General features: G+C 40.6%; 1 protein-coding gene across 1 annotated transcript in view; it reads left to right on the top strand.

Moving 5' to 3' along the window:
- LOC122697052 (adenylate cyclase type 10-like) overlaps positions 1 to 13,406 on the top strand; it is a 36,108-nt gene extending 22,702 nt beyond the window's left edge. The window contains exons 20-32 of the mRNA XM_043907408.1: positions 364 to 693; positions 3,125 to 3,188; positions 4,716 to 4,935; positions 5,277 to 5,402; positions 7,481 to 7,653; positions 8,240 to 8,396; positions 9,930 to 10,134; positions 10,222 to 10,318; positions 10,793 to 10,911; positions 11,175 to 11,292; positions 11,732 to 11,930; positions 12,449 to 12,653; positions 13,165 to 13,406. Coding sequence (XP_043763343.1) covers positions 364 to 693; positions 3,125 to 3,188; positions 4,716 to 4,935; positions 5,277 to 5,402; positions 7,481 to 7,653; positions 8,240 to 8,396; positions 9,930 to 10,134; positions 10,222 to 10,318; positions 10,793 to 10,911; positions 11,175 to 11,292; positions 11,732 to 11,930; positions 12,449 to 12,653; positions 13,165 to 13,229 — 2,078 coding nt within the window. The 3' untranslated portion in view covers positions 13,230 to 13,406. The remainder of the gene's footprint in view (positions 1 to 363; positions 694 to 3,124; positions 3,189 to 4,715; positions 4,936 to 5,276; positions 5,403 to 7,480; positions 7,654 to 8,239; positions 8,397 to 9,929; positions 10,135 to 10,221; positions 10,319 to 10,792; positions 10,912 to 11,174; positions 11,293 to 11,731; positions 11,931 to 12,448; positions 12,654 to 13,164) is intronic.
- The last annotated feature ends 12,571 nt before the right edge of the window (positions 13,407 to 25,977 follow it).

The raw sequence follows: 25,977 nt of genomic DNA on the forward strand, positions 1-25,977 counted from the left end.
ATAAAATTGTAACATAGGCTACCCAAAGCACATATAATCCACAAATAGTTTCCCTTTGACTTTGAGTTGAGTCTTATATTTGAGCAGAGGCTTTCTGGTTACTTGATGTTTATAATAATTTATATTAATAGTAAAAGAGCTCAATTTAAGAGGAACAACTAAGAAATCTGTCTCCTGATCATTTCTTCCCTGTTGTACTTTATCCTAAATATGGTCAATATCACTGGTATACAATTCTTTATACAAAGGAAGCAATAATACCAAATAAGAATTATCAATAAAATTTTCTTATAAACTAGTAGCATGTGCTTGGGAGTTTACTACCTTAAGGGAGGCTCTCATTTAGCGTTTCCTATGTTTTAGATGCTGACTCTCCTCTAAAGCTACAAGAGGAACTATCCCTACCTCAGACAGAGGTGCTTGAATTTGGAGTGCCTCTTTTGCGGGAAGGGGCTTGGGAGCTGTGGCCCAAGGCACAGCAAACAGCCCTACACCTTGAATGTGCCTGCTTTCTTCGAGATCTGGCCTGCCGCTGTGGGAGCTGTCAGGGGGGAGACTTTGTCCCCTTCCACCGTTTTGCCATCTGTTCCACTAAGAGCTCCAGCGGGACCTCCCGATTCTGTAGCTACAAAGACACTGGCTCAATACTAACACAAGTGATCACAGACAGATTGCAGCTGCCTTCTCCCCAAGGTAAATCAGGGAGCAGAAAGAAGATATGTGGGCATCACTGCTCTTTATTCATGTACTTGGAACTCTTCATGCAAAAGATGAAATCAGATTAAGAGAGAAAAATAGGTGGAGAGAGTCATTTATCACTGAAGTACCAGAAATTTTTTTTTTTTAAGTGTGATCTCAGAATTAAAAGGAACTTTAGCGATCATACTTGTTTTGGTTGGCAATATTGGGCAAGCTGTGTGTGTGTGCTCAGTTGCTCAATCATGTCCGACCCTTTTGCGAACCCAGGGACTGTATCCTGCTAGGCTTCCTCTGTCCATGGGATTCTCCAGGCAAGAACACTGAAGTGGATTGCCATTTCCTTTGCCAGGGGATCTTCCTGACCCAAAGATCAAACTCAAGTCTCCTATGTCTCCTTGCATTGGCAGGAAGATTCTTTATCACTGAGCCACTTGGGGGAGCCCCTTGGGCAAGTTACTTAACTTCAATTAATTGAAAAAAATAACAGTACACACTTCATAGGATAGTTGTGAGGATTAAATGAGTTAAAATATATAGTGTGCTTTGAATAGTACCAGGCATATGGTTAGTGCTCAGTACATTTAATTATTGTTTTTATTATTATAAATTTTCAGTTTGGTACACATATATGGAGTCCTTATGTGTATCAGATGCTTCAAGTAGGTGTTAAGAATATGAAGTGAAATTATCAGATTTTTGGGGGGCTGATGATGGTACAGACATATAAGTAGAGAATTCCAATATGGCCTTAAAGGTGATAAAATGGACTACCTAGGGATTTGGATACCTAGAGAAATGGCTATTAGCCCAGCCTGAGAAATGAGGAAGATTTTTCCTTGAAGGAGATAATGCCAGAAGTGAGATCTGAGGGTTATGTAGGGGTTAGCTTCTTAAAGACGCTTTAGTGGATAGATGTTCCCCCAAACCTATAGCCCTCTACCACAACCCAGGTAAGAGTTCACCCTTGGAATTCTCTGGTGGTCCAGTGGTTAGGACTCTGAGAGTTCACTGCAGAGGGCCAACAGTTCACCCTCTTTGTTTTAACATTTTCAGTTAGCTTGCCTTGTAGGACAGCTCACTTCATTCTCAGTAGCTGTTAGGAAACTTCTTTCACCAAGGTGAACTCTACCTTCCTGCAAATTTTTCACTCATTTTTCAGCTTTCTACCTTCTTTCATATTTGAAGACAGCTGTCAAGACCCAGGAATATCTTCTTTTTCTCTACTTTAATAAAGGAGAAGTTGGTGTTGGTGTTGGCGGGGAAAGGGATATGGCGAATTGGTGGTAGTAAAAGACAAAAATGAAGATTTTGATCTATGATCTTAATACCTCCTCTGGCTGTAACATTCTTATGACTCTCTGAAGGTGGACCAGTGACTTGGAGAAATTGGTCACTGGCTGATGAGGTCTATGGTAATTTGCACTTTTGTACTTTCTGAGGGGAAGAGGAAAGAAAACAGTGAATGTCCTGGTTGGTATTATGAAAAAATCACACTATCATTCATAATTCCTTTCAGCCTTTTGTTTTTGAGAGGTCAGTATTAGCTTTAGATGAGACAGCTTGGTCCGTCTAGGTGTGAGTGAGGCTCAAGACCTTTCCAGCACAGCCGAACTCTTACGGAGGCTTCCCAGACCCTGGGTCTCTGTGCACAGACATGCAGAACAAAGCATGCTGTTCTCTCAGCCTGCGATGTGATGGTGCCTGAGAATCGTGCATCACAGTAGTGCTGCCAAATTCCAGTTTCCTTAGACCTACTTTACCTTATATGACGTCATTAAATAATCAGCGAGCAGTCCTTTTACTTAACACAAACCCTCCCTATAATGGTTCCTTTAGACTCCTTTTCAATCCTACCACCTGTGCTCCTGAGCCCAAATAGATAACATCTCTACAGCATTTTCAAGTTTTTGCCTTTTGATCTGAAGACAGCTGCAGAGAAAGAGGCAAATCTGGAGGATAGAGGTTATTTAGGATCAACCAGGTAAAGCTGGAAATCTCTTCTGGCTATTGTGACCCTGGTGGGATGTGACATCTTGTGCCCTCATGTTTTTCTTCACTAGGTCACTTCTTCTGTGGTTCTCTCCCATCTAGTCATAAATCTGATCCAGATATGTTCATAGATTTCTACTATTAGAATTAGTCATCAAACTAGAGGGACATATTCTTTATTCATTTCTTTGGCAAACAGAATTAGGAATTGGTTTGGGAGGTTTGAGAATGAAAGGAATTACTATTTAAATCACAAGTAATTGCGTTTAAGGAAGAAAGAATTAGTACCCTTGCATGTAAGGTTACTTTTAAACCTAAATTTACCATTGTTATAATGGGGGAAGCAATTTTCATGAAAGGTAGTCAAGAATTTTTAAATGTTCTCAGTTAATACAAACACAGGCAATTAAAGATAGTCATCTTTTTCTCCCTACAGACACTTTTCAGTTCCAGACAGAATCATCCAGAAGTCAGGAGGCCTTCACAAGGGAATACTGCAGGTAGGTGGAGATGCTGAGAGTGGACGTGGAGGGGGCCAGAAAGTAAGACACAGCTGATCATTAAACCAGGGCACTCACCTTACCTACAGACAAGGAAGGCATCTGACCACCCAGGAATAGTGACTTCTGTCACTCAGCCCAAAATGCAAGTTAACAGTGAATCAGAAAGGCTTTGTTTGATTGTTTATAGGGAAATTATTTCTTAGTGATTAAGAAAAACTTTATTTAGTATCTCTCAAATGTATTATACACGTAACAGATTTTTTTCAGCTATAAATTTGCCTGCTCAATAACTTTTGAACCCAGATGATATTAAAATGATTTTATATTTCATAACCATGTACTTCCTGGCTTTCTAATGCGTATCTTACCAATTTTGCAAATTTACCTTGAATTCACCAGCAACTCTCAAGTTCCCTATCATTTATTCAACCTGATTTCCTACAGTTTTCAAACAAAAATCTATATTCTACACTAATCACCCCCATCCCTAATGTGTCTTTACTCACACAATTCTCCCTTTTAAAAGTACTCAGTGATGTCTACATCCTTCTACTTATCAGCATGTTCACTATCCAAAGCCGTCCTCAGTTCTCACTTTTTCAGTCATTCTATCTCAGAGAGATCAGACCTCTTATGAACTTGTGGTGCCTGTGAAAAATGCGCTGGACTAGTAGTTCAGAAATATGAACTCTAGTTTTGGTTTTACTCAGTAGCTCAGAATCTGCCTGCACTGGAGGAGACCCCAGTTCGATTCGTGGATTGGGAAGATCCCCTGGAGAAGGGATAGGCTATCCATTCCAGTATTCTTGGGCTTCTCTGGTGGCTCAGACGGTAAAGAAGCCACCTGCAATGTGGGACACCTGGGTTTGATCCCTGGGTTGGGAAGACCCCCTGGAGGAGGGCATGGCAACCCACTCTAGTATTCCTGCCTGGAGAATCCCAGAGGATTCTGGGGGGCTACAGTCCATGAGGTCACAGAGAGTTGGACATGACCGAGCGACTAAGCGCAGCACTCCCATCAGTAGCTGCGAGGTCATATGTAAGTCATTGACCCTGCCAGAGCTTCAGTTTCTTCATCTGTAAAAGGGAGGCAATTTTGCCTACCTGAATGGCGGGGTTTTTATAGAATAAGATGGTGTTATTTCATAAAATAATATTCACATGTGCCATGATGGAGTTCAAATGGGCTGATAGATAAATTTATTATTACTTAGTGCTTTGTATCCTTTTTATGTTTTCATGTAGCACAGTTAGTTTACTCTTGAGATGTGGTCTTTTCCCCATTAAGTTTGTGAGGTACTTAGTTTGGCCTTAGGTTTTTAAAACTCCCTAATAGGGCTTTGCCATTAAGAACAAAATCCTGTCTTTCAAAACCTTGTGGATCAATGGAGGAGAAGGATAGACGTAGGATTAATGAATCATAAAGGAAAGCTTCCCAGACAAAGTGGCTTTGGACCTGGTAATGCCTCAGCAAAAGTGGGTACTGTATGGCCACTGTTAGCTCTTCATCTTCTCTCCACAAAGAACAGAGGAAGAGTTCCTGGATAAAGTGAACAGGAAACTGGCTCAGACCAATCCCAAGAAAGGCATGTTGACCACGAAGCCCTGCCACTGTAGGGAAGTCCTGAAGCGCGTGCTCTCGCCCCTCACCCAGCACTGCCTGGTCATTGGAGAAACCACTTGTGCATTTTATTACCTGCTGGAATCTGCCGCTGCCTCCTTGGATCTGTCAGATAATTACATGGTAAGCAAGCTCTGCTCTCTACCCCTGAGCTGAGCCCTATGACTTGGGGGGATTTGATTGGGCTTTCTTACCAACAAGTATGAAAAAACAGAGGAAAGTGGGAGAGAGGCAGGAGCTGTAAGGGGTCTAGGAGAGAGCGCTAAGTGGAAGTGTGGCAGTGAAGAGTGCGTGTGCTGCCGATGCTGCCCCGACTCCTTCCCGCACAGTCCAGCTCCCCATTTCCAGTTAAATCCTGTCACAGTTCAAATTCTCCATAACCTTGGTCCAGCCGTCGTCCTGATCACACGCTTAGCAGCATCCGAATCCTAATCCAGTTTCTCCTCCCCTTCTCTTGTTTGGAGGCCTTCTTTTATTTGAGGAAGGCAAGCAGTCTTCTGGGCCAACCCTCCGCATTCTCATTTTTTAAAAAGCACAAGATGAAGATCTGTCAGTTTGAAGAAGCCACTTTCTGTCGTCTCCAGTCGGAGGTGAGGGCAGGGGTTAACCTTGAATTTTGGGTTATTTCTCCTTAAGGATTACCCTATTATTTCCTTTAAAGTCTCTTTGCTTTTTATGAGCAATTGTAAATGTGATTTAAATTCAAAACATAGAAATACATGTAGAATGTGAAAGAGTACTTCCTAATCCCTTGTCACCCCCAGCATAGTTGATAAGTTGGTGAAAATGATCAAAAGATATAAACTTCCAGTTATAAGTCCTAAAAATGTGATGTACAGCTTGTGATTGTAGTTAACAATACTGTATTGTATATTTGAAAGTTGCTAAGAGAGTATATCTTAAAAGTTCTCATCACAAGAAAAAAATATTGTAATTATATGTGGTGATAGATGTTAAACTTGTAGTGATCATTTTCCAGTATATACATATATTGAAACATTATACTGTACACCTAAGACTAACGCTATATGTCACTGTCCTTCAGTTAAAGAAATCATCACGTTGTACACCTTAAATTTACACAGTGTTATGTGTGAAAGATACCTCAATAAAACTAGAAGGAAAAGAGCATACTTTCCAAACTCTTCCCCCCTCAACCCTATACCGCTCAGCTGCTGTGTTCTCCCTCTAGTGTTATATATCTGTATGTATTTTGCCAGAGGGGCTCAGCATACATAAATGTATATAATCTACCCACTTCCTTTGTTAAATACAAACAGGAGCTCTTTGTACTCCATTCCACATCTTGCTTTAACAGTAAATAAGACTTCCCTGGCGGTCCAGTGGTTAAGATTCCTCGCTTCCACTCCAGCAGCAAATGGGCGGGAGGGTTCAGTCCCTGGTCAGGAAACTAAGATCTTTGGCTGCAGTGCAGCCAAAAAATAAATAAATCATGTACCCTGTAGGTCATTCTGTATCATTTATGACAAATTTCCTGAAGGAATAAGATTTGTATGACAAATAAAAACTTTGGGGAAAGCACGGCATGAGACATTCCATTTTCAAATGACAGATAGAAATAAACTTAATTATTCCGTATGAATAACTCAGGACAGCTCAGCAACTTCTCCCAGCCTCATTGCTATTACATCCAACAGAGCAAAATGTGTTGGATGATTATCAGTTTATAAATAATGAATCCCTAAAACTATGGGGGATTTTTGTTGGAGAGCCAAGGTTTAAACTTTTTTAAAAGTAAGTAAAAATTAATTTCAGTGTAAACCTTAAGATACTTTGGCTTGGAGAATAAACCTAATGTGGATAAAGCCTTTGAACACCAAAGGGAATATTACAGTAGTCCACAGTGTTGTATTATTTGTGTTTCAACCAAAAGGTCTTTGAAAGTGTTAGTTGCTCAGTCGTGTCTGACTCTTTGTGACCCCAAGGACTGTAGCCTGCCAGGCTCCTCTGTCCATGGGATTCTCCAGGCAAGAATACTGGCATGGGTTGCCATGCCCTCCTCCAGGGGATCTTCCTGACCCAGGGGTCAAACCCAGGTCTCCTGCACCACAGGCAGATTCTTTACCATCCGAGCCACCAAGGAAGCAAAGTTTTAAATAATTACTTCTTTCCATTTTAAAGAAAGAATTATTGGGCAGTCTTCCTAAGATTGTTCAGAAATTACCATAGACTTGATCCCTTTCTTGGAGGATTTAGCCATAGAGCATGAAGGTATATGATAACCTCAGGGTAGTTCCTCAGCTCCTATCTTCATACACTGTGGTGGTACAACTTGTTTATGAAGAGAGTGATGAAATTTGGTGATATTTCAGATGCTTTCCATGGCATCTGAAGCTAAAGACAGTCCCATTTGAGTCTCCAGCATCGCTTTGTAAATCGCAGCCTTTCTCTACTGCTCACTGACAATCATGTGGGAGATGAGAAAGGAGAGTGCTTTCTCCATAATTACATTCTCTCACTCCTTTACTTGCTCATGGCCCTACGGGTGCTTGTTAGTGTGGCCAGGTTCTGCTCTAACTCCGCTCCCTCTGGCACCTCGGGCCCCAGTTACACATTCCAGAATAAGAGCCAGTGTGTTGTATCCAGAACCTTGTCCTTAGTACTCTTCTCACGCTTACATTCCTGTTTTTCACTTGACTGTCTCCAGGTCTGTTTCAACATGGGACAGATCACCCTGGCCAAAAAACTGGCTAGGCGAGCCCTTCGTCTGCTGAAAAGGAGTTTTCCCTGGACCTGGCTTGGTGTCATTTTCCAAACATTTCTAGAAAAATGCTGGTATTCCTGTTCCCTGAGTCAACCTCGAAACAACCCTAGTGAGAAGTGAGAAGCTTTGCCAACTTGTCCGGGTTCCATTTAGGGTCACAGAGAGCTAAAGTTGGACCTAGGCTGGGGTTTTGCCTGTTTGACTCTTAAGACTCCTCTTTTCAAGCATATGAACAGTTCTCATTCATTTACCTTACTCTCTGGGCCAATTCAGTGTAGCAGAATGAGTACATCTTTTGTCTTTGAAGTATGGTATTATCCTGTCTTTTTCAAATAAAGATACATATATGTGTACTCTGACTCTGTACACATACACGTATATGGAATTTAATGTTATTTCTCTGACAGATATATGCATAATATTAAACACTGCCTCGTTATTGAGCTGTAATAATTTATAGGAAATCTATTCAACCAAAAGAACAATTCAAAGAATGAACCTTTTTTAAAAACCTCTCTGAAAACTTCTTTTTGGTCAAGAGGGATGAATTTAAAAAGCATATGAGGTTAGAAGTAGTGGGCTCCCAGGAATCTTTCTGAGTCTGGAAGTCTGTGGATGAGTAGACTCCGATTTCTTTTGGGAAAGGATGGTGGACACTGGTGAAGAATAAGGGCGTGCTCACCCCCCTTTGCCTCACACCAGGAAGAAGAAGCTGGCGGTCCTGCAGCAGCAGCTGCACTGTCTGTCTCTGCTCCGGCAGCTCTACAGCCTGGAGGCCACAGCCAGCAGCCGCAGGTTTGCCTGCCTGGCCACTCTTATGCAGAAGAACTCAGTCAAGGAGTTTCCTGGTGAAGCCCAGGTACGCAAGCCCTTGCTTTACCTCTGGACCTCACTCAGAAACCTAAAACACTAGGGGGGGAGACCCTGTCAAGTCCCTGGTTAAGCATGGCTCCACGGTAACCCAGACCTAACAGGACATTGCTGATTGTGTGTTTGAGCAGGGTTCTCAGTTTTCATGTATGAGGCTATCTGTGTACCCTCTGAATTGAATGTTGACATTTGTGTGTATTTGTGTGTACAAAAAAGTATTTAAGGAGTGATCAGAAGTAGGGAAGGGGTCATAGCTTCCATCAGATTCTCAAGCCAGTGCTCCGAAAAAAAGGATAAGATTTTCTGACTTGGGGAAAAAGAAGAAAGGGAAATCTGTCTTCCTAATTTTAGTGTCTATATATGTATATGTATATCTCCATTTGCTCAACAGATATTTGATGAACACCTATTCTATACCGGGTTTCCCTGATAGCTCAGTTGGTAAAGAATTCGCCCGCAATGTGGGTTTGATCCCTGGGTTGGGAAGATCCCCTGGAGAAGGGAAAGGCTACCCACTCCAGTATTCTGGACTAGAGAATTCATGGACTGTATAGTTCGTGGGGTCACAAAGAGTCGAACTTTTACTTACAACTGAGCGACTTTTACTTACTCTGTACCAGACACTGGATCTTGGTTCCAAGGAAACATAAGTGAAATATATAGTATGTTAGGTGATAATAATGCAATGAGGACAGAGGCCAGAGGACTAGGGGAACTAGGGGTGCAGTTTTAATAAGGTGGTAGGGAAAGCCTCACCGAGCAGGTAGCATTTGGGCAACTATCTGAAGGAGATGAGAGGCCAGATGAGTAGGCCATGGGGGAGAAGAGGCTACCTGGGAGAAAAGCGGGCAGGAGGAAGGCAGAGTGAATGCACAAGGCCTGCCCTCTGTGTTGGGGAGTAGTGCAGAGGCCAGTGTGACTGAAGGGGAGCGAGAAGGAGAGAAAGAGCCAGGAGGTGAGTCAGAGAGTCTAGGGAGGGGGATGGCAGGTGGTGCAGGCCTTGTGGCCACTGTGGGAGTTTGGGCTTTTACTCCAAAGAAGACGAGAAGCTGTTGGAAAATTCTTCTAAGAGGCGTGACAGAGTCTACTTATATTGGAAATCTAACAAAGAGAGTTTCAAGAGTGTCATCAGATGATGTCAGTTGTACACACAACTGATGACAGAGATGGCAGCAATTCTATAGAGTTCTAAGGAGCAACTAGAGGCTTCAGTTAGAGAAAACAAGAGAGGTGCAGTTTGGCCAGCGTCTTGAAGGGGAAAGTCTTGGATTGGGGAAAAGAAGAGGGGCAGATGGAGGAAGTTGTTTGTTTAAAGAACAAGCAGTGAGAATGGTCAAATCAGAAACATAGGGGTGAGAAGGAGTGTGTTTTCATAGCTGGAGTTGAGGTGAGCGGTGGCCCCAAGAGTGCCACATAGAGTGAATGGCGGGCATGTGGGGGCTCTTACCCAGAAAAGGGGTGAGATGGCGCTGCAGCCTGACTGTGCAGTCTGGATGTTCACCCCGTGTTTGTTGTCCCACAGGCTGTCTCCACCTATGTGGCCCTCTCCCAGTTCTCTCAGAACGTGGGTGACAAGGACGAGTGGCTGCACCGTGAGCAGCTGGCCATTCAGAAAAGCAGCCTGTGTTGGTTCTCCAGGGAGGGGCTGTTAGCCACAGCCCAGCTCATGCAGGCCTTGGCCTACACCAAACTCTGCCTTGGGCATCTCGACTTCTCCATCAAGCTGGGTAATGGGGCCTGGGGCTGGTGGGCCTGGGGCTTTTAGAGAGGCCAGGCGCACCTCTAGACCTCACGATGCTCTTTAACCTCCTTAGGTTTTCAAGCTCATGAGATATGCAGACACCTCAAGAAACCAGCTCTGGAGAATCTGGTTCTCTCAGTTCTCTTCAGATCTGCATTTCTGAAGAAGAAGTATTAAGATCCTTTACTGTCCTTTGTATTTGTTGCCTCAGAGGGGAGAGTATGACCTTCTAAAGCAGTTTAGAGTGGAGAGGGAGAAGCTGTCCTGTCTCCACAGCCAGGACTATCTCCAGTAGTCCTCCAGGAAACATCGTCTTAAGTTTGAGGGGTCAGGAGTAGAAAGGCAGAGTCTGGGCACTAGATATTCCCCCCCCCCCCTCCCCCCCCCCCCCCCCCCGCATTTGTTTTACTGCAGGGAAGTCAGTAATTGCAATAGCTCACCCTGGAAGTTGTCTCAGAGTCATTTTCCCACTTCCTTTGCTTAGACATAGGTCTGATCCCGGACACAGATGTTCTCTATATAAATAGAATCATGGAACAGAGGTCTAGAGGCTGTTAGGCCACCTTGAAGGTGTAGGATCCCATCCTATCCTGTACAGCCCTCCCCATTCTCCAGCTGGTCCCAGTGGCTCTGTCTCTCGGCAGATTTGATCTGTGTGTCCATGTGCTGGAGAGTCAGTGGGCGCTCATTTCCCAGAGTCATGATGTCCTTGGCCAGGCCTGCTTCTATTCTGCTTGCTTAGATCTGCTGCTCTACGGAAAAGGTAAATCGTGTGCAGGGCTCTGCTGTATTCCTGAGGGATTCAGACCTCAGGTGGGGCCCTAGGTTTGGAACACAGGCACTCATGGACCTGTCCTTTGGGCATGGCCTCTGCTCCTGGCCCTTGTTCCTTAAAGTGTAGGAACCACATTGTGATTCAGGGTGTCTGCTTTCCAGGTGGTGTCTCCTCCCTGGACCACGTACCTTGTATACCACTTTATAGTCGACAACTTATACTACTAGCCTGGTTACTTTCTCTGTCCACAGGATGGCTGTGTCGGCCCTTTGGGGAATGTCTGCATTTCATTCAACACTATGAGCACAGCTGCATTCTAAATTCTCAGAGCAATGTCATGCTGGGGGTCCACTCCTCTCTGGCCATGTGGTAATGTAGGGTATCAGAGTCTTATTCAGGGCTGTGGGAAAGGGTAATTTTGAAGACACCATGAACTCATTTAAGCTATTGCCTTTTGCCCTCCAAGGCAGGATGGTTCCACATCTCCAACCCATTTCTAAAGACCATTCACCTCCCATTTCCCCCCACGTTATTGGAAGGGTTCTTCTTGTCCCTTAAGAGGTTTGGGCTCATAGATTAACGGTTCAGTTTAGAGTTACATTTACGTGTGAGATAATCCATGGCAAAGCTGTATGTCATTGGTTTTCTTTTGAGCCTCCTTACACGTGAGTTAATAGCCTTGGCCCCTTACCAGAATCACAAATCTGACTGAAGGAGGTCTTAGAGCCTTAGAGTAATGACGGTTCTGTGGAGGAGCCATAGTGGGAGTTAGTGGAGAGAGCTGAGAGCTGTGGTTCTTTCCCTTCAGGTTTGCCCAGGACTCACAGTGGAATCAGTTTGAGTACCACTTCTCTAAGGCTCGCCAGTTGGTGAAAGGAACCGATGCCTCACTATTTGGTTCCCATGGCTTTGTCCGATTCCTAGAGTGCCATGTGCTAGTGTTACAGAAAATGCCAGAGGATGTCTTCCTGCAAACTCTTGCAGAGACTCGCCGCCAAACCCTCACGGTATCTGTCTCCGTTATCCTGAACTAACATCTAAGGCATGGTACTCTTTCTGCCACCTGCCTCTCTCCCTTACTCTTCTCCTTGCTGCCTCGGTCTCTTTTTCCTCCTTGAACCCTTTTTTTTCCCTCCACCTACAGACTCTATCCACCTACCTCATGTATCCTCCCAGATATTCTTGCGTGTAGATCAGGACTGGGTTTCTTAACATTACTGGATTTGCAAAAGCTACTACCCAGTGCCCTTAAAATGTTAGTACTTAGCCCTCCTCAGTAGACCACGCTGGCTTTGGCTATAGGTTGACACATTTTCCTACATCCTTTACTTCTGAATCTAAAACATTCCAGTTCCTCTGTATCTGAGAACAAGCTTTCTGGGCCTCCTTGACCATAAGTAACTCCTTCCTGTTCCCCCAGCCCTGAGTGAGTGTGCTGAGTGGGAACTGCAGTAAGTTCTGATGGAGTGGAGTGGAGGAAAGAAAGTACTAATCCCTGAGCTAATGGACCTTCCTTTCCTTTCAGTACTTTAAGGAGTTCTTCTCTCGATGTGTGACCTGCCCTGTCTATCACCAGTGGGTCTCTGAGCTTAAAGCCTTTGTAATGAGAAATGGAAAGATGTCCTTGACCAACATCATCAGACCTTTTGACACCTGCCTGACCAGGATTTGGATAGAGGGAGAATTCCTGGAGGAAAATAACTCCTTTGAACAAAACTTGGAAATACAAAGTAAACATTCCTTCCTGGAACGCTTGTCTGACAGATATAAAGAACAGTCTCAGATTCTTACTCACAAGCAGTTAAAGTCATGTCCAAATAAGAAGGGACATGGAGATAAAAGGATTAGTCCTTACTTCAGAGGTAGTTGTCATTCTCTCACAGTGCCAGACTCAGCCTCAACAGAGACCCCTTTATGTAAGGGGTGGAAGAGCCTCTGTCAGCCCTTTGTTTCAGCATCTGTAAGTCTTAGGCATAGGAAATTCCCCCTTGGTCCCAGTGCAAACAAATAGATTGTTTCCTTGGAGTAGCTGGATGGTCACTAAGGGAGAAAGAAGGCCTTAGAAATCACAATGTAATGTCTATGAAGGTGAATGATAAGATGAAAAAGAAAAAGAGAGGAGAGAATATAGTTTCTTGCTTTAGGACCCAGCAAATCTCCTTTTTCCAGGCCATGAGTTAAATTTGTAATAGCAGAGGAAATTCTTTGTGTTTGTGTTACTCTTTATGTTTCTATTTTCAGGATTTGTCAGAGAGGCTGGTGTCAACAAGAAGGATAAAGAAGAAATTCAAGAATGTATCTGTTAAAACAGTCAAACAAAAATCCTCCGAAGGGACCGTGATTCTTTTATTACATGTAACACAAAGCTGTGCCCCCAAGTCTCCTTTTTAAGATGCTGTATATATACATATTAAATATGCTAGCCTTTTATAGTCACCACTATCTGTATATCTTCATAAAAATAAAAGCATGTATTTCTAAAGCATGAAATTTAGATCTTTAACTCTCTTCATTAATGCAACTGTGGCAGAAATTATTACTAGAACCATAGCTAGACCAGAGGCCAGGGAGGCTTTGAGATTAAACTGACTCCATCTCATATAAGGTGAGATCTATTAACAGGTAATTCTTCCATGTTGTAGCATTTCCTTTTGTGGCTGGATAACATTCCATTTTATGGATATGCCACATTTTGCTTATCCATTCATGCGCTAGTGGTTATCTGGCTTAGTTCTGCTTTTTGGTTATTATGAATAATGCCATTATAAACATTTGTGTGCAGGTTTTTGTTTAAACATATGTTTCAGTTCTTTTCGGTATATACCCAGGAAAGGAATTTTTAGGTCATGCAGAAGCTGTTTAAAGAGTTGTCATATTTTCTCCTAAGTTGCCATACCACTTATATTCCCAGCAGCAATGTGTAAGGGGTCCAGTTTTTCACATCTTCACAAACAATTGTTATTTGCTTGGTTTTTTTTATAGCCATTCTAGTGATTGTGAAATGATATCTCGTTGTGGTGTTGATTTGCATTACCTTAATGACTAATGATGTTCATTTATTATAAGCTTATTGGCCATTTGTATGTCTTCTTGGAGAAATGTCTGTTCAGATCCTCTGCCCATTTGTTATTGGAATATTTGCCTTTTTATTGTTGAGCTTGAAGAATTTCTTATATATTCTGGGTGCTAGACCCTTATCAAATTTGATTTACAAATATTTTCTCTAATTCTGTAAGTTGTCTTTTCACATTCATGGTGGTATTGTTTTATAGCACAAAAGTGTTTTGTTTTGATAAAGTCCAGTTTATCTGTTTTTGTTTTTTGGCTGCTTGTGCTTTGGTGTCATATCTTAGAAATCATTGCTCATCTTAAGTCACAAAGATTTTTTTTCTCTGTTTTCTTCTAAGAGTTTTATAGTTTTAGCTTTTATTTAGGTCTTTGATTATTTTAAGTTCACTTTTGCATATAGTGAAAGTTAAGTTTCCAAATTCATTCTTTTACATGTAGATATACACTATCTCAGCACCATTTGTTAAAAAGACTATTCCTCCCACATTTAAGTAAATACTGTCACTTTTATTTTTTTAATAAGATTTATTTATTGGTTTTGTTTTGGCTGCACTGCATGGCATGGCAGAAATCTTTAGTTCCCTGAGCAGGGATCAAACCCATGCCCCCTGCTGTGGAAGCTTAGAGTCTTAACCACGAGATCACCAGGGAAGTCCCCAAGTACTCTTGTTGATGTATGGTTTTATTAGACATATGGGTTTATTTCTGAACTCTCAATTCTGTTGCATTGGCCTATATATCTATCCTTATGGCAAGCCACACAGTCCTGATTATTGCAGCTTTGTTCAGTTCAGTCACTCAGTTGTGTCCGACTCTTTGCGACCCCATGAACCACAGCACACCAGGCCTCCCTGTCTATCACCAGCTCCCAGAGTCCACCCAAACCCATATACATTGAGTCGATGATGCCATCCAACCATCTCATCTTCTGTCATCCCCTTCTCCTCCTGCCCCCAATCCTTCCTAGCATCAGGGTCTTTTCAAATGAGTCAGCTCTTCGCATCAGGTGGCCAAAGTATTGGAGTTTCAGCTTCAACATCAGTCCTTCCAATGAACACCCAGGACTGATCTTTAGGATGGACTGGTTGCAACTCCTTGCAGTCCAAGGGACTCTCAAGAGTCTTTCCAACACCACAGTTCAAAAGCATCAATTCTTCAGCATTCAGCTTTCTTTATAGTCCAACTCAACATCCATACATGACCACTGGAAAAACCATAGCCTTGACTAGATGGACCTTTGTTGGCAAAGTAATGTCTCTGCTTTTTAATATGCTGTCTAGGTTGGTCATAACTTTCCTTCCAAGGAGTAAGCGTCTTTTAATCCATGGCTGCAGTCACCATCTGCAGTGATTTTGGAGCCCAGAAAAATAAAGTCAGCCACTGTTTCCACTTTTTCCCCATCTATCTACCATGAAGTGATGGGACTGGATGCCATGATCTTAGTTTTCTGAATGTTGAGCTTTAAGCCAACTTTTTCACCCTCCTCTTTCACTTTTTCTTTTTTTTTTTTCCTCTTTCACTTCCATCAAGAGGCTCTTTAGTTCTTCTTCACTTTCTGCCATAAGGGTGGTGTCATCTGCATATCTGAGGTTATTGATATTTCTCCCAGCAATCCTGATTCCAGCTTGTGCTTCCTCCAGCCCAGCGTTTCTCATGATGTACTCTGCATGTAAGTTAAATAAGCAGGGTGACAATATACAGCCTTGACGTGCTCCTTTTCCTGTTTGAAACCAGTCTGTTGTTCCATGTCCAGTTCTAACTGTTGCTTCCTGATCTGCATCCAGGTTTCTCAAGAGGCAGGTCAGGTGGTCTGATATGTCCATCTCTTCCAGAATTATCCACAGTTTATTGTGATCCTCACAGCCAAAGGCTTTGGCATAGTCAATAAAGCAGAAATAGACGTTTTTCTGGAACTCTCTTGCTTTTTCCATGATCCAGCGGATGTTGGCAATTTGATCTCTGGTTCCTCTGCCTTTTCTAAAACCAGCTTGAACATCTGAAGTTCACGGTTCACTTATTGCTGAAGCCTGGCTTGGAGAAATTTAAGCATTACTTTACTAGCATGTGAGATGAGTATAATTGTGCAGTAGTTTGAGTATTCTTTGGGATTGCCTTTCTTTGGGATTGGAATGAAAACTGACCTTTTCCAGTCCTGTGGCCACTGCTGAGTTTTCCATATTTGCTGGCACATTAAGTGAAGCACTTTTACAGTGTCATCTTTCAGGATTTGAAATAGCTCAACTGGAATTCCATCACATCCACTAGCTTTGTTCATAGTGATGCTTCCTAAGGCCCACTTGACTTCACATTCCAGGATGTCTGGCTCTAGGTGAGTAATCACACCATCGTGATTATCTGGGTCATGAAGATCTTTTTTGTACAGTTCTTCTGTGTATTCTTGCCACCTCTTCTTAATATCTTCTGCTTCTGTTAGGTCCCTACCATTTCTGTCCTTTATTGAGCCCATCTTTGCACGAAATGTTCCCTTGGTATCTCTAATTTTCTTGAGGAGATCTCTAGTCTTTCCCATTCTATTGTTCTTCTCTATTTCTTTGCATTGATCACTGAGGAAGACTTTCTTTTTTTTTTTTTTTTCCATTTATTTTTATTAGTTGGAGGCTAATTACTTTACAATATTGTAGTGGTTTTTGTCATACATTGACATGAATCGGCCATGGATTTACATGTATTCCCCATCCCAAACCCCCTCCCACCTCCCTCTCTACCTGATCCCTCTGGGTCTTCCCAGTGCACCAGGCCCAAGCACTTGTCTCATGCATCCAACCTGGGCTGGTGATCTGATTCACCATAGATAATATACAGTATACTAACACATATATATGGAATTTAGAAAGATGGTAATGATAACCCTATATGCAAAACAGAAAAAGAGACACAGATGTACAGAACAGAATTTTGGACTCTGTGGGAGAAGGCAAGGGTGGGATGTTTCAAGAGGAAGACTTTCTTATCTCTCCTTGCTATTCTTTGGAACTCTGCATTCAAATGGGTATATCTTTCCTTTTCTCCTTTGCTTTTCACTTCCCATCTTTTCACAGCTATTTGTAAGGCCTCCTCAGACAGTCATTTTGCTCTTTTGCATTTCTTTTTCTTGGGGATGGTCTTGATTCCTGTCTCCTGTACAATGTCATGAACCTCCACCCATAGTTCATCAGGCACTCTGTCTATCAGATCTAGTCCCTTAAATCTATTTCTCACTTCCACTGTATAGTCGTAAGGGATTTGATTAGGTCATACCTGAATGGTCTAGTGGTTTTCTCCACTTTCTTCAATTTCAGTCAGTGTTTAGCAATAAGGAGTTCATGATCTGAGCCACAGTCTTGTTTTTGCTGACTGTATAGAACTTCTCCATCTTTGGCTGCAAAGTATATAATCAATCTGATTTTGGTGTTGACCATCTGATGATGTCCATGTGTAGAGTCTTCTCTTGTGTTGCTGGAAGAGGGTGTTTGCTATGACCAGTGTGTTCTCTTGGCAGAACTCTATTAGCCTTTGCCCTGCTTCATTCTGTACTCCAAGGCCAAACTTGCCTGTTACTCCAGGTGTTTCTTGACTTCCTACTTTTGCATTCCAGTCCCCTGTAATGAAAAGGACATCTTTTTGGGGTGTTAGTTCTAGAAGTTCTTGTAGGTCTTCATAGAACTGTTCAACTTCAGCTTCTTTGGTGTTACTGGTTGGGGCATAGACTTGGATTACCTTGATATTGAATGGTTTGCCTTGGAAACGAACAGAGATCATCCTGTCGTTTTTGAGATTGCATCCAACTACTGCATTTCGGACTCTTGTTGACCATGATGGCTACTCCATTTCTTCTAAGGGATTCCTGCCCACAGTAGTAGATATAATGGTCATCTGAGTTAAATTCACTCATTCCGATCCATCTTAGTTCACTGATTCCTAGAATGTTGATGTTCACTCTTGCCATCTCCTGTTTGACCACTTCCAATTTGCCTTGATTCGTGGACCTAACATTCCAGGTTCCTATGCAATATTGCTCTTTACAGCATCGAATCTTGCTTCTATCACCAGTCCCATTCACAACTGGGTGTTGTTTTTGCTTTGGCTCCATCCCTTCATTCTTTCTGGAGTTATTTCTCACTGATCTCCAGTAGCATTTTGGGCACCTACCGACCTGGGGAGTTCATCTTTCAGTGTCCTATCTTTTTGCCTTTTCATACTGTTCATGGGGTTCTCAAGGCAAGAATACTGAAGTGGTTTGCCATTCCCTTCTCCAGTGGACCACCTTCTGTCAGATCTCTCCACCATGACCCGTCCGTCTTGGGTGGTCCCACATGGCATGGCTTAGTTTCATTGAGTTAGACAAGGCTGTGGTCCATGTGATCAGATTGGCTAGTTGTCTGTGACTGTAGTTTCAGTCTGTATCCCCCCCGATCCCCTTTCTCAGTGCCTACCATCTTACCTGGGTTTCTCTTAGCTTGGATGTGGGATCTCTCTTCACGGCTGCTCCAGCAAAGCGCAGCCGCGGCCCCTTACCTTGGACATGGGGTAGCTCCTCTCAGCCACTGCCCCTGATCTCGGGCATAGGGTAGCTCCTCTCGGCCGCCGCCCCTGACCTCCAGCTCAGGGTAGCTCCTCTCGGCTGCATGTGGTAAGTTTTCAAATCAGGAAATGTGAGTCTTCCAACTTTATTATTCTTTTTCAAGATTGTTTTGATTGTTCTGGGTCCCTTGCATTTCCATATGACTGTAAGCTTGCAAGTTTCTACAAAAAGGACAGCTGTAATTTTGATAGAATATGTTGACTCTGTAAATCAATTTGCAGAGAACTGCTATCAGCATTATTAAGTTTTCTTTTTTTTAATTTATTTGTTTAATTGGAGGATGATTACTTTACAATATTGTGGTGGTTTTTGCCATACATCAACGTGAATCAGCCATGGCTGCACATGTGTCCCCCCTATCCTGAACCCCACCTGCCTCTGCACCCCATCCCTCTGGGTTGTCCCAGAGCACTGGCTTTGAGTGCCCTACGTCATGCATCAAACTTGCACTGGTCATCTGTTTCGCATATGGTAATATACATGTTTCAATGCTATTCTCCCAAATCATCCCACCCTTGCCTTCTCCCACAGAATTCAAAAGTCTCTTCTTTACATCTGTGTCTCTTTTGTTGTCTTGCATATAGGATCATTGTCACCATCTTTCTAAATTCCATGTATATGCATTAATATACTGTATTGGCATTTCTTTCTCTGGCTTACTTCGCTCTGTATAATAGGCTCCAGTTTCGTCCACCTCATTAGAACTGACTCAAATGTGTTCTTCTTTATAGCTGAGTAATATTCCATTGTGTATATGTACCACAGCTTCCTTATCCATTCATCTGCCAATGGACATCTAGGTTGCTTCCATGTCCTAGCTATTGTAAACAGTGCTGAAATGAACATTGGGATACATGTGTCTCTTTCAATTCTGCTTTCCTTGGTGTGTATGCTCAGCAGTGGAATTCCTGGGTCCTATGGCAGTTCTATTTCCAGTTTTTTAAGGAATCTCCACACTGTTCTCCATTCCCACCAATAGTGTAAGAGGGTCCCCTTTTCGCCACACCCTCTCCAGCATTTATTGTTTACAGACTTTTTGATGGTGGCCATTCTGACCGGCATGAAATGGTACCTCATTGTGTTTTTGATTTGCATTTCTCTGATAGTGATGTTGAGCATCTTTTCATGTGTTTATTAGCCATCTGTGTGTCTACTTTGGGGAAATGTCTGTTTAGTTCTTTGGCCGACTTTTTAATTGGGTTCATTTTTCTGGTATTGAGCTGCTTGTATATTTTGGAGATTAATTCTTTGTCAGCTGTTTCACTTGCTATTATTTTCTCCCATTCTGAAGGCTGCCATTTTGCCTTGCTTATTGTTTCCTTCATTGTGCAAAAGCTTTTAAGTTTAATTATGTCACATTTGTTTATTTTTGTTTTTATTTCCGTTACTCTGGAAGGTGGATCATAGAGGGTCTTGCTGTGATTTATGTCAGAGAGTGTTCTGCCTATGTTTTCCTCTAAGAGTTTTATAATTTCTGGTCTTACACATAGATCTTTAATCCATTTTGAGTTTATTTTTGTGTATGGTGTTAGAAAGTGTTCTAGTTTCATTCTTTTACATGTGGTTGACCAGTTTTCCCAGCACCACTTGCTAAAGAGATTGTCTTTTCTCCATTGTACGTTTTTGCCTCCTTTGTCAAAGATAAGGTGTCCATAGGTGCATGGATTTATCTCTGGGCTTTCTATTTTGTCCCATTGATCTATATATCTGTCTTTGTGCCAGTACCATACTGTCTGGATGACTATAGCTTTGTAGTATAGTCTGAAGTCAGGAAGTTTGTTTCCTCCAGTTCCATTCTTCTTTCTCAAGATTGCTTTGGCTATTTGAGGTTTTTTGTGTTTCCATACACACTGTGAAATGATTTGTTCTAGTTCTGTGAAAAATACCATTGGTAGCTTGATAGGGATTGCATTGAGTCTATAGATTGCTTTGGGTAGTATACTCATTTTCACTATATTGATTCTTCCAATCCACAAACACGGTGTGTTTCTCCATCTATTTGTGTCATCTTTGATTTCTTTCATCAGTGTTTTATAGTTTTCTTTATATATAGGTCTTTTGTTTCTTTAGGTAAATTTATTCCTAAGCATTTTTTTCTTTTCATTGCAACAGTGAATGGTATTGTTTCCTTAATTTCTCTTTCTGTTTTTTTCATTGTTAGTGTATAGGAATGCAAGGGATTTCTGTGTATTAATTTTATATCCTGCAACTTTACTATTATATTCATTAATTAGCTCTAGTAATTTTCTGGTAGTGTCTTTAGGGTTTTCTATGTAGAGGATCATGACATCTGCAAACAGTGAGAGTTTTACTTCTTCTTTTCCAGTTTGAATTCCTTTTAATACTTTATTTCTTTTCTGATTGCTGTGACTGGGACTTCCAAAACTTATGTTGAGTAGTGGTGAGAATGGGCACCAAGTTTTCTGATCCATGAAAGTGACATATCTTTTCCATATATTTGAGTCTTCCATAATTTCTTTCAGTGATGTTTTGTAGTTTTAATGCACCAGTCTTACTCCTATTTTGTTAAATTTATGCCTAAATAATTTTATTTTTCTTGGTATTATTGTATATAGAGTTGTTTTCTTAATTTCATTTTGACTTGTTCATTGCTAGAGTATAGATATAAAACTGATTTTCACATATTGGTTTTGTATCCTGAAACTTTGCTGAACTAATTTGTTAACTCTAATTTTTTTGGTGTGGGTGGATTTCTTAACCTTGCAGATCATGTCATCTGCAAATAGAGGTAATTTTACTTCTTCCTTTCCAATCTCGATACCTTTTATTTTTCTTGTTTAATTGCACTTGCTAGAGCCTATAGTATAATGTTCAATAAAAGTGACAAGAGTGGACATCTTTGTCTTGTTCTCAACTATTGGGGAAAACTTTTTAGTTTTTCACCTCTAAGTATGATATTAGCTGTGAATTATTTATAGATGTTCTTTATCAGGTTGATGAAATCCTGTGGTATTCCTAGTTTGTTGAGTGTTTTTATCATGATAGAGTGTTGGGTTTTATCAAACACTTTCTGTCACCCACTGAAATGATCATGTGGTTTGGGGGAGAGGAATTTCTATTAATATGGTGTATCATACTGATTTTCAAATGTAGAACCAACCTTGCATTCCTAGACTAAGCCTTGCTTTGTCATGCTCTATAATCCTTTCTATTTGTTCCCAGGTCCTATTTGCACTGTTTCATTGAAGATTTTTTGCATCTACATTTATAAAGAATGTTGGCCTATAGTTTTCTTGTGATCTCTGTCTGGTTTTTGTATCTAAGTAAAACTGCTCTCATAGAAAATGAGTTGGTAAGTATTCCTTCCTCTTCTTCTTCTTCTTTTTTTTTTTTTTTGAAGAGTTTGTGAAGGATTGGTTTTAAAATTCATTCAGTATTTGATTGAACTCACCAGAAAAGCCATCTGGTCCTAAGCATCTCTTTGTGGGAAGTTTTTGGATTACTAATTAAACCTCTTTATATGGTATAGATTTTCTATTTCTCCTTAAGTCATTTTCAGTAGTTTACGTCTTTCTAGGAATTTGTCCATTTCATCTAAGTTACCTAAGGTATGTAATTGTTCATAATATTTCTTATAATGCTTTTTATTTCATAAGGTCAGTAGTTCTCCTTCACTTTTCATTTCTGATTTAGTAATTTGAGTCATCTTTGCTTTGTTTCTTGTCCAGTCTAGCCAAGATTTGTCAATTTTGGTGATCTGGTCAAAGAACCAACTCTTGGTTTTGTTGATTTTTTTTTTCTGTTGTTTTTCTGTTCTCTATTTCATTTATTTCTGCTCTAATTTTTATTATTTTCTTTCTTCTGCTTGCTTTGAGTTTAGTTTGCTCTTTTATTTCTAGTTTCTTCAGGTGAAAAGTTAGCTTATTAATTTGAAATCTTCTCTTTTTTTTCTAACATAGGTGTTTACAGCTATAAATTTCTCTCTAAGCACTGACTTTGCTGAATCACCTAACTTTTGGTATGTTGCATAATCATATTCATTCATTTAAAGTATTCATTCATTTCTAACTTCTGCTGTGACTTCTTCTTTTTCCTATTTGTTATTTAGGAGTGAGTTGTTTGATTTCCACATATTTGTGACTTTCCAAATTTTGCTTCTGTTATTGACTTCTAGTTTCATACCGTTATAGTCAGAAAAAATACTTTATATAATTTCAGTCATTCTAAATTTATTTAGACTTGATTATAGTCAAGCATATGATCTATCCTAGAGACTGTTGCATGTATATTTGAGAAGAATGTGTATTCAGCTTTGTTGGATGGTGTGTTCTGTAGATATCTGAGAGGTCTGTTGGTTTATAGTGTTATTCATGTCTACTCTTTTGTTGTTGATCTTCCACCTCCTTGCTGTATTGTTTTTTTTGAAAGTAGAATATTGAAGTCTACAACCATTACAATTTATTTATCCCTTCAGTTCTGTCAGATTTTGCCTCATGTATTTTGAAACTCTGTTGTTAGGTACACATATATTTATAATTGTTATATCTTCTTAGTGGATTTATTCTTTTATCATTATAAAATGTCCTTTGTCACTAGTAACAATTTTTGTCCTAAAGCCTATTTTGTCTGATAGTATAGCTACTCCAGTGCTCTGTAACTAGTTTGCATGATATATGTTTTTCCATTCTTTTACTTTCAGCAGACTTGTGTTTTTCAATCTAACATTTGTCTTCTAGAAGCAGCATATAGTGGAATCATATATTTTTTAAATCAACTTTGCCAATATCCACCTTTTAATTAGGATGTTTAATCTATTTACATTCAGTATAATTACCGATAAGGTAAGATTTATGTCTTCCAGCTTGTTATTTGTTTTCTACTAGTTTTATGTCTTTTTTCTCCTGTATTTTGCCATTGTCTTTTGTCATATTAGATAATTTAATTCCCTTGTCATTTCTTTTACCATATAACTTTGCACTATTTTCTTACTGTAGAGATTATAGTTGGCATTTTAATTTAAAATAATCTAGTTCAGATTAATATAACTTAATTTTAATAATATATTAATACAAAAACTTTGATTCTATATAGCCCCATTCCTTCTTTCTCCCTCTTCATATTGTTACTGTCATAAAAGTTACATCTTAATAAATGGTGTGCCCATCAGCACAGGTATATAATTATTGCTTTATAAAGTTGTCTCTTGAATAGGGGTGGGGGAAGCCATTTTTTTTGAGTAAACACTCCTTGGATTGATGCAAGCCACTGGTTAATTTCCAGAGTTCCAAAAAAGTTGACTATATTTTTGCCGGTTTTCTTGTTTCTTTTATGAAGGTGAGAATTTTCAGAGTTCTTTAACCATTTTCTTCTAAAACTACTCTCAGTGTACTTTTAACTTGTATTTTCCTTAGATGAAGTTTAACATCTTTATTATGTCTACATTTCTTTTTGTGTGAGCTATAGGTGTATATCCTGTGACCATATTCTATTAAGTATTTGTTTTCTAATTGATATGTAGAAGTTAGGGAAATGAGCCATCTGCCTTTTTAGGGAAATGAGCCCCCTGCCTTTATATGGGTTGCAAAATTTTTCCTTATTTTGTCTTTTGACTTTAATTTATAGTGTTTTGTCATAGAGGGAAAAGTATCAGTCTTAATTTATCTTAATGTGTCAGTTATAATGTAACTATGAATTCTTCTATGGCTTCTGAGTTTTGTATGATACTTTAAAGAGCTTTTTTCTCTAAGATTGTTCTAACTATTCCCCAATAGTTTCATATGTAAAATAAAATTTATCAAAATATAATTTAAATGCAGTAAGGTACGCCTATTGGATAGATTTTGACAAATGTATATACTGTGTAACTACCACAGTCATAATGGAGAACATTTAATTACACCCAAAAGTTCTTTCAGGCCCCTTTAGTCATTCCCACTCCTCCACCACCATTAGCACAAAATATTCTTATTTTTTTGTTGTTGTCTTTTTATCTGTGACTATTTCCCCCTTGTTGTTTATTTCACCCATCTTCTTTAATGTAAGTTAGCTAACACTTTATTTCAGTTTACTTCAAAGAACAAACTTATTTATATATTAGTTATGTCATTTTTCTCATTTAAAATTAACTAGCTGTTTGAGTAAGATGCTTAATTCTTGTTAAGGGTGTGTATTTTCCCCTGAGAGCTTCTTTAACTGAGTTCCAAAGGTTCTAATGTGAAGCAGTCATCTCACCATGTCATTTGCATTTACTTTGTTTTTATAAAATAAATTAAATTTATTTCAGTACTTTCATTTTAAAAGTTACTTTTATAACTGTGACTCTGTGACTATAATTCATAGACTTTCTATCATAGGCATTGATGGAATTAATATATTTCCCTTTCCTCCTTCAGTCTTCTCTACCAGTCAACTGATTATCTTAGTATTTTCCTTTGCATTGTTAAATATACTTCTACTTCTGTCAGGTTCTGAAAAGTTACATTCAGACCAATTATAGTCATTTCTCCCAGAGGGGTGCTTTTTAGACTTTATTCTGCCCTTCCCCCATCTTGCCTTCCCACCAGGAAAGTCGCCAGTCATCTTAGCCAGGGTAAATGAGGGCTTAGTTGATTGGTGGGGAGCTGCTGCCTCCACAAGGGACAGAGTAAATTTAGGTTCTGTCACAGGCTGAGACTCTATCAAAGGAAGCCCAGAACATCCTGCCAGAGCTACCTGAAAATAGCATTACTAGGCTTGCACAGCCCCTGCCTGTCCCTTCTCCTCAGGTACCTAGACTAAGCTGAGGGCCCTTCCAGATGGTCCAGATGGTTAAAAACCTCTTTTTGCCCAATTCTTCACGATTGTAAAAGACCGGATTCCTGAGTACCTCCTCTTCGCCATCTAAGTCTCTCATCTCAATATGGACAAATATTTTCAAACAGTTTGAGAAGAAGTCATGGCAGAAACCTTAAAGGCTTTCCTATACGCAGCCTGGATTAGCCTTCATTTACACTTAACTGTGGCCACACATTTACCATTTATTCCTCATTCCCCCAGCTGCATGCCTTTTCTTCACTGGGCTCTTCCCAGGCTCAGAGTTCCGGCCAAGGGAGCAGAGCTACCAGAAGACCACACAGTTGAGAAAGAGCCAACTCTGATAAAACTGATGTCTGTGAAGATCTTTTATCTCCTGGTGCTTGGGAATCCTTTGTTCTACCAAGGAATAGGCTTGGTATCTATTTCAGTTTCTGGCCTTACTCCTGTTTGCTTTTAACCCCATCGCTCCCACCCTGCCTGTCCTGAGCCTCCTTTGTGCTGTGCTAAGTCGCTCAGTCTTGTCCGACTCTGTGCAACCCCACCAGGCTCCCCTGTCCGTGGAATTCTCCGGGCAAGAATACTAGAGCGGGTTACTGTTTCCTACTCCTGGGGATCTTCCTGACCCAGGGATTGAACCCATGTCTCTT

Source organism: Cervus elaphus, chromosome 7 (genome assembly GCF_910594005.1).
Source record: "Cervus elaphus chromosome 7, mCerEla1.1, whole genome shotgun sequence".
Lineage (NCBI taxonomy): Eukaryota > Metazoa > Chordata > Mammalia > Artiodactyla > Cervidae > Cervus > Cervus elaphus.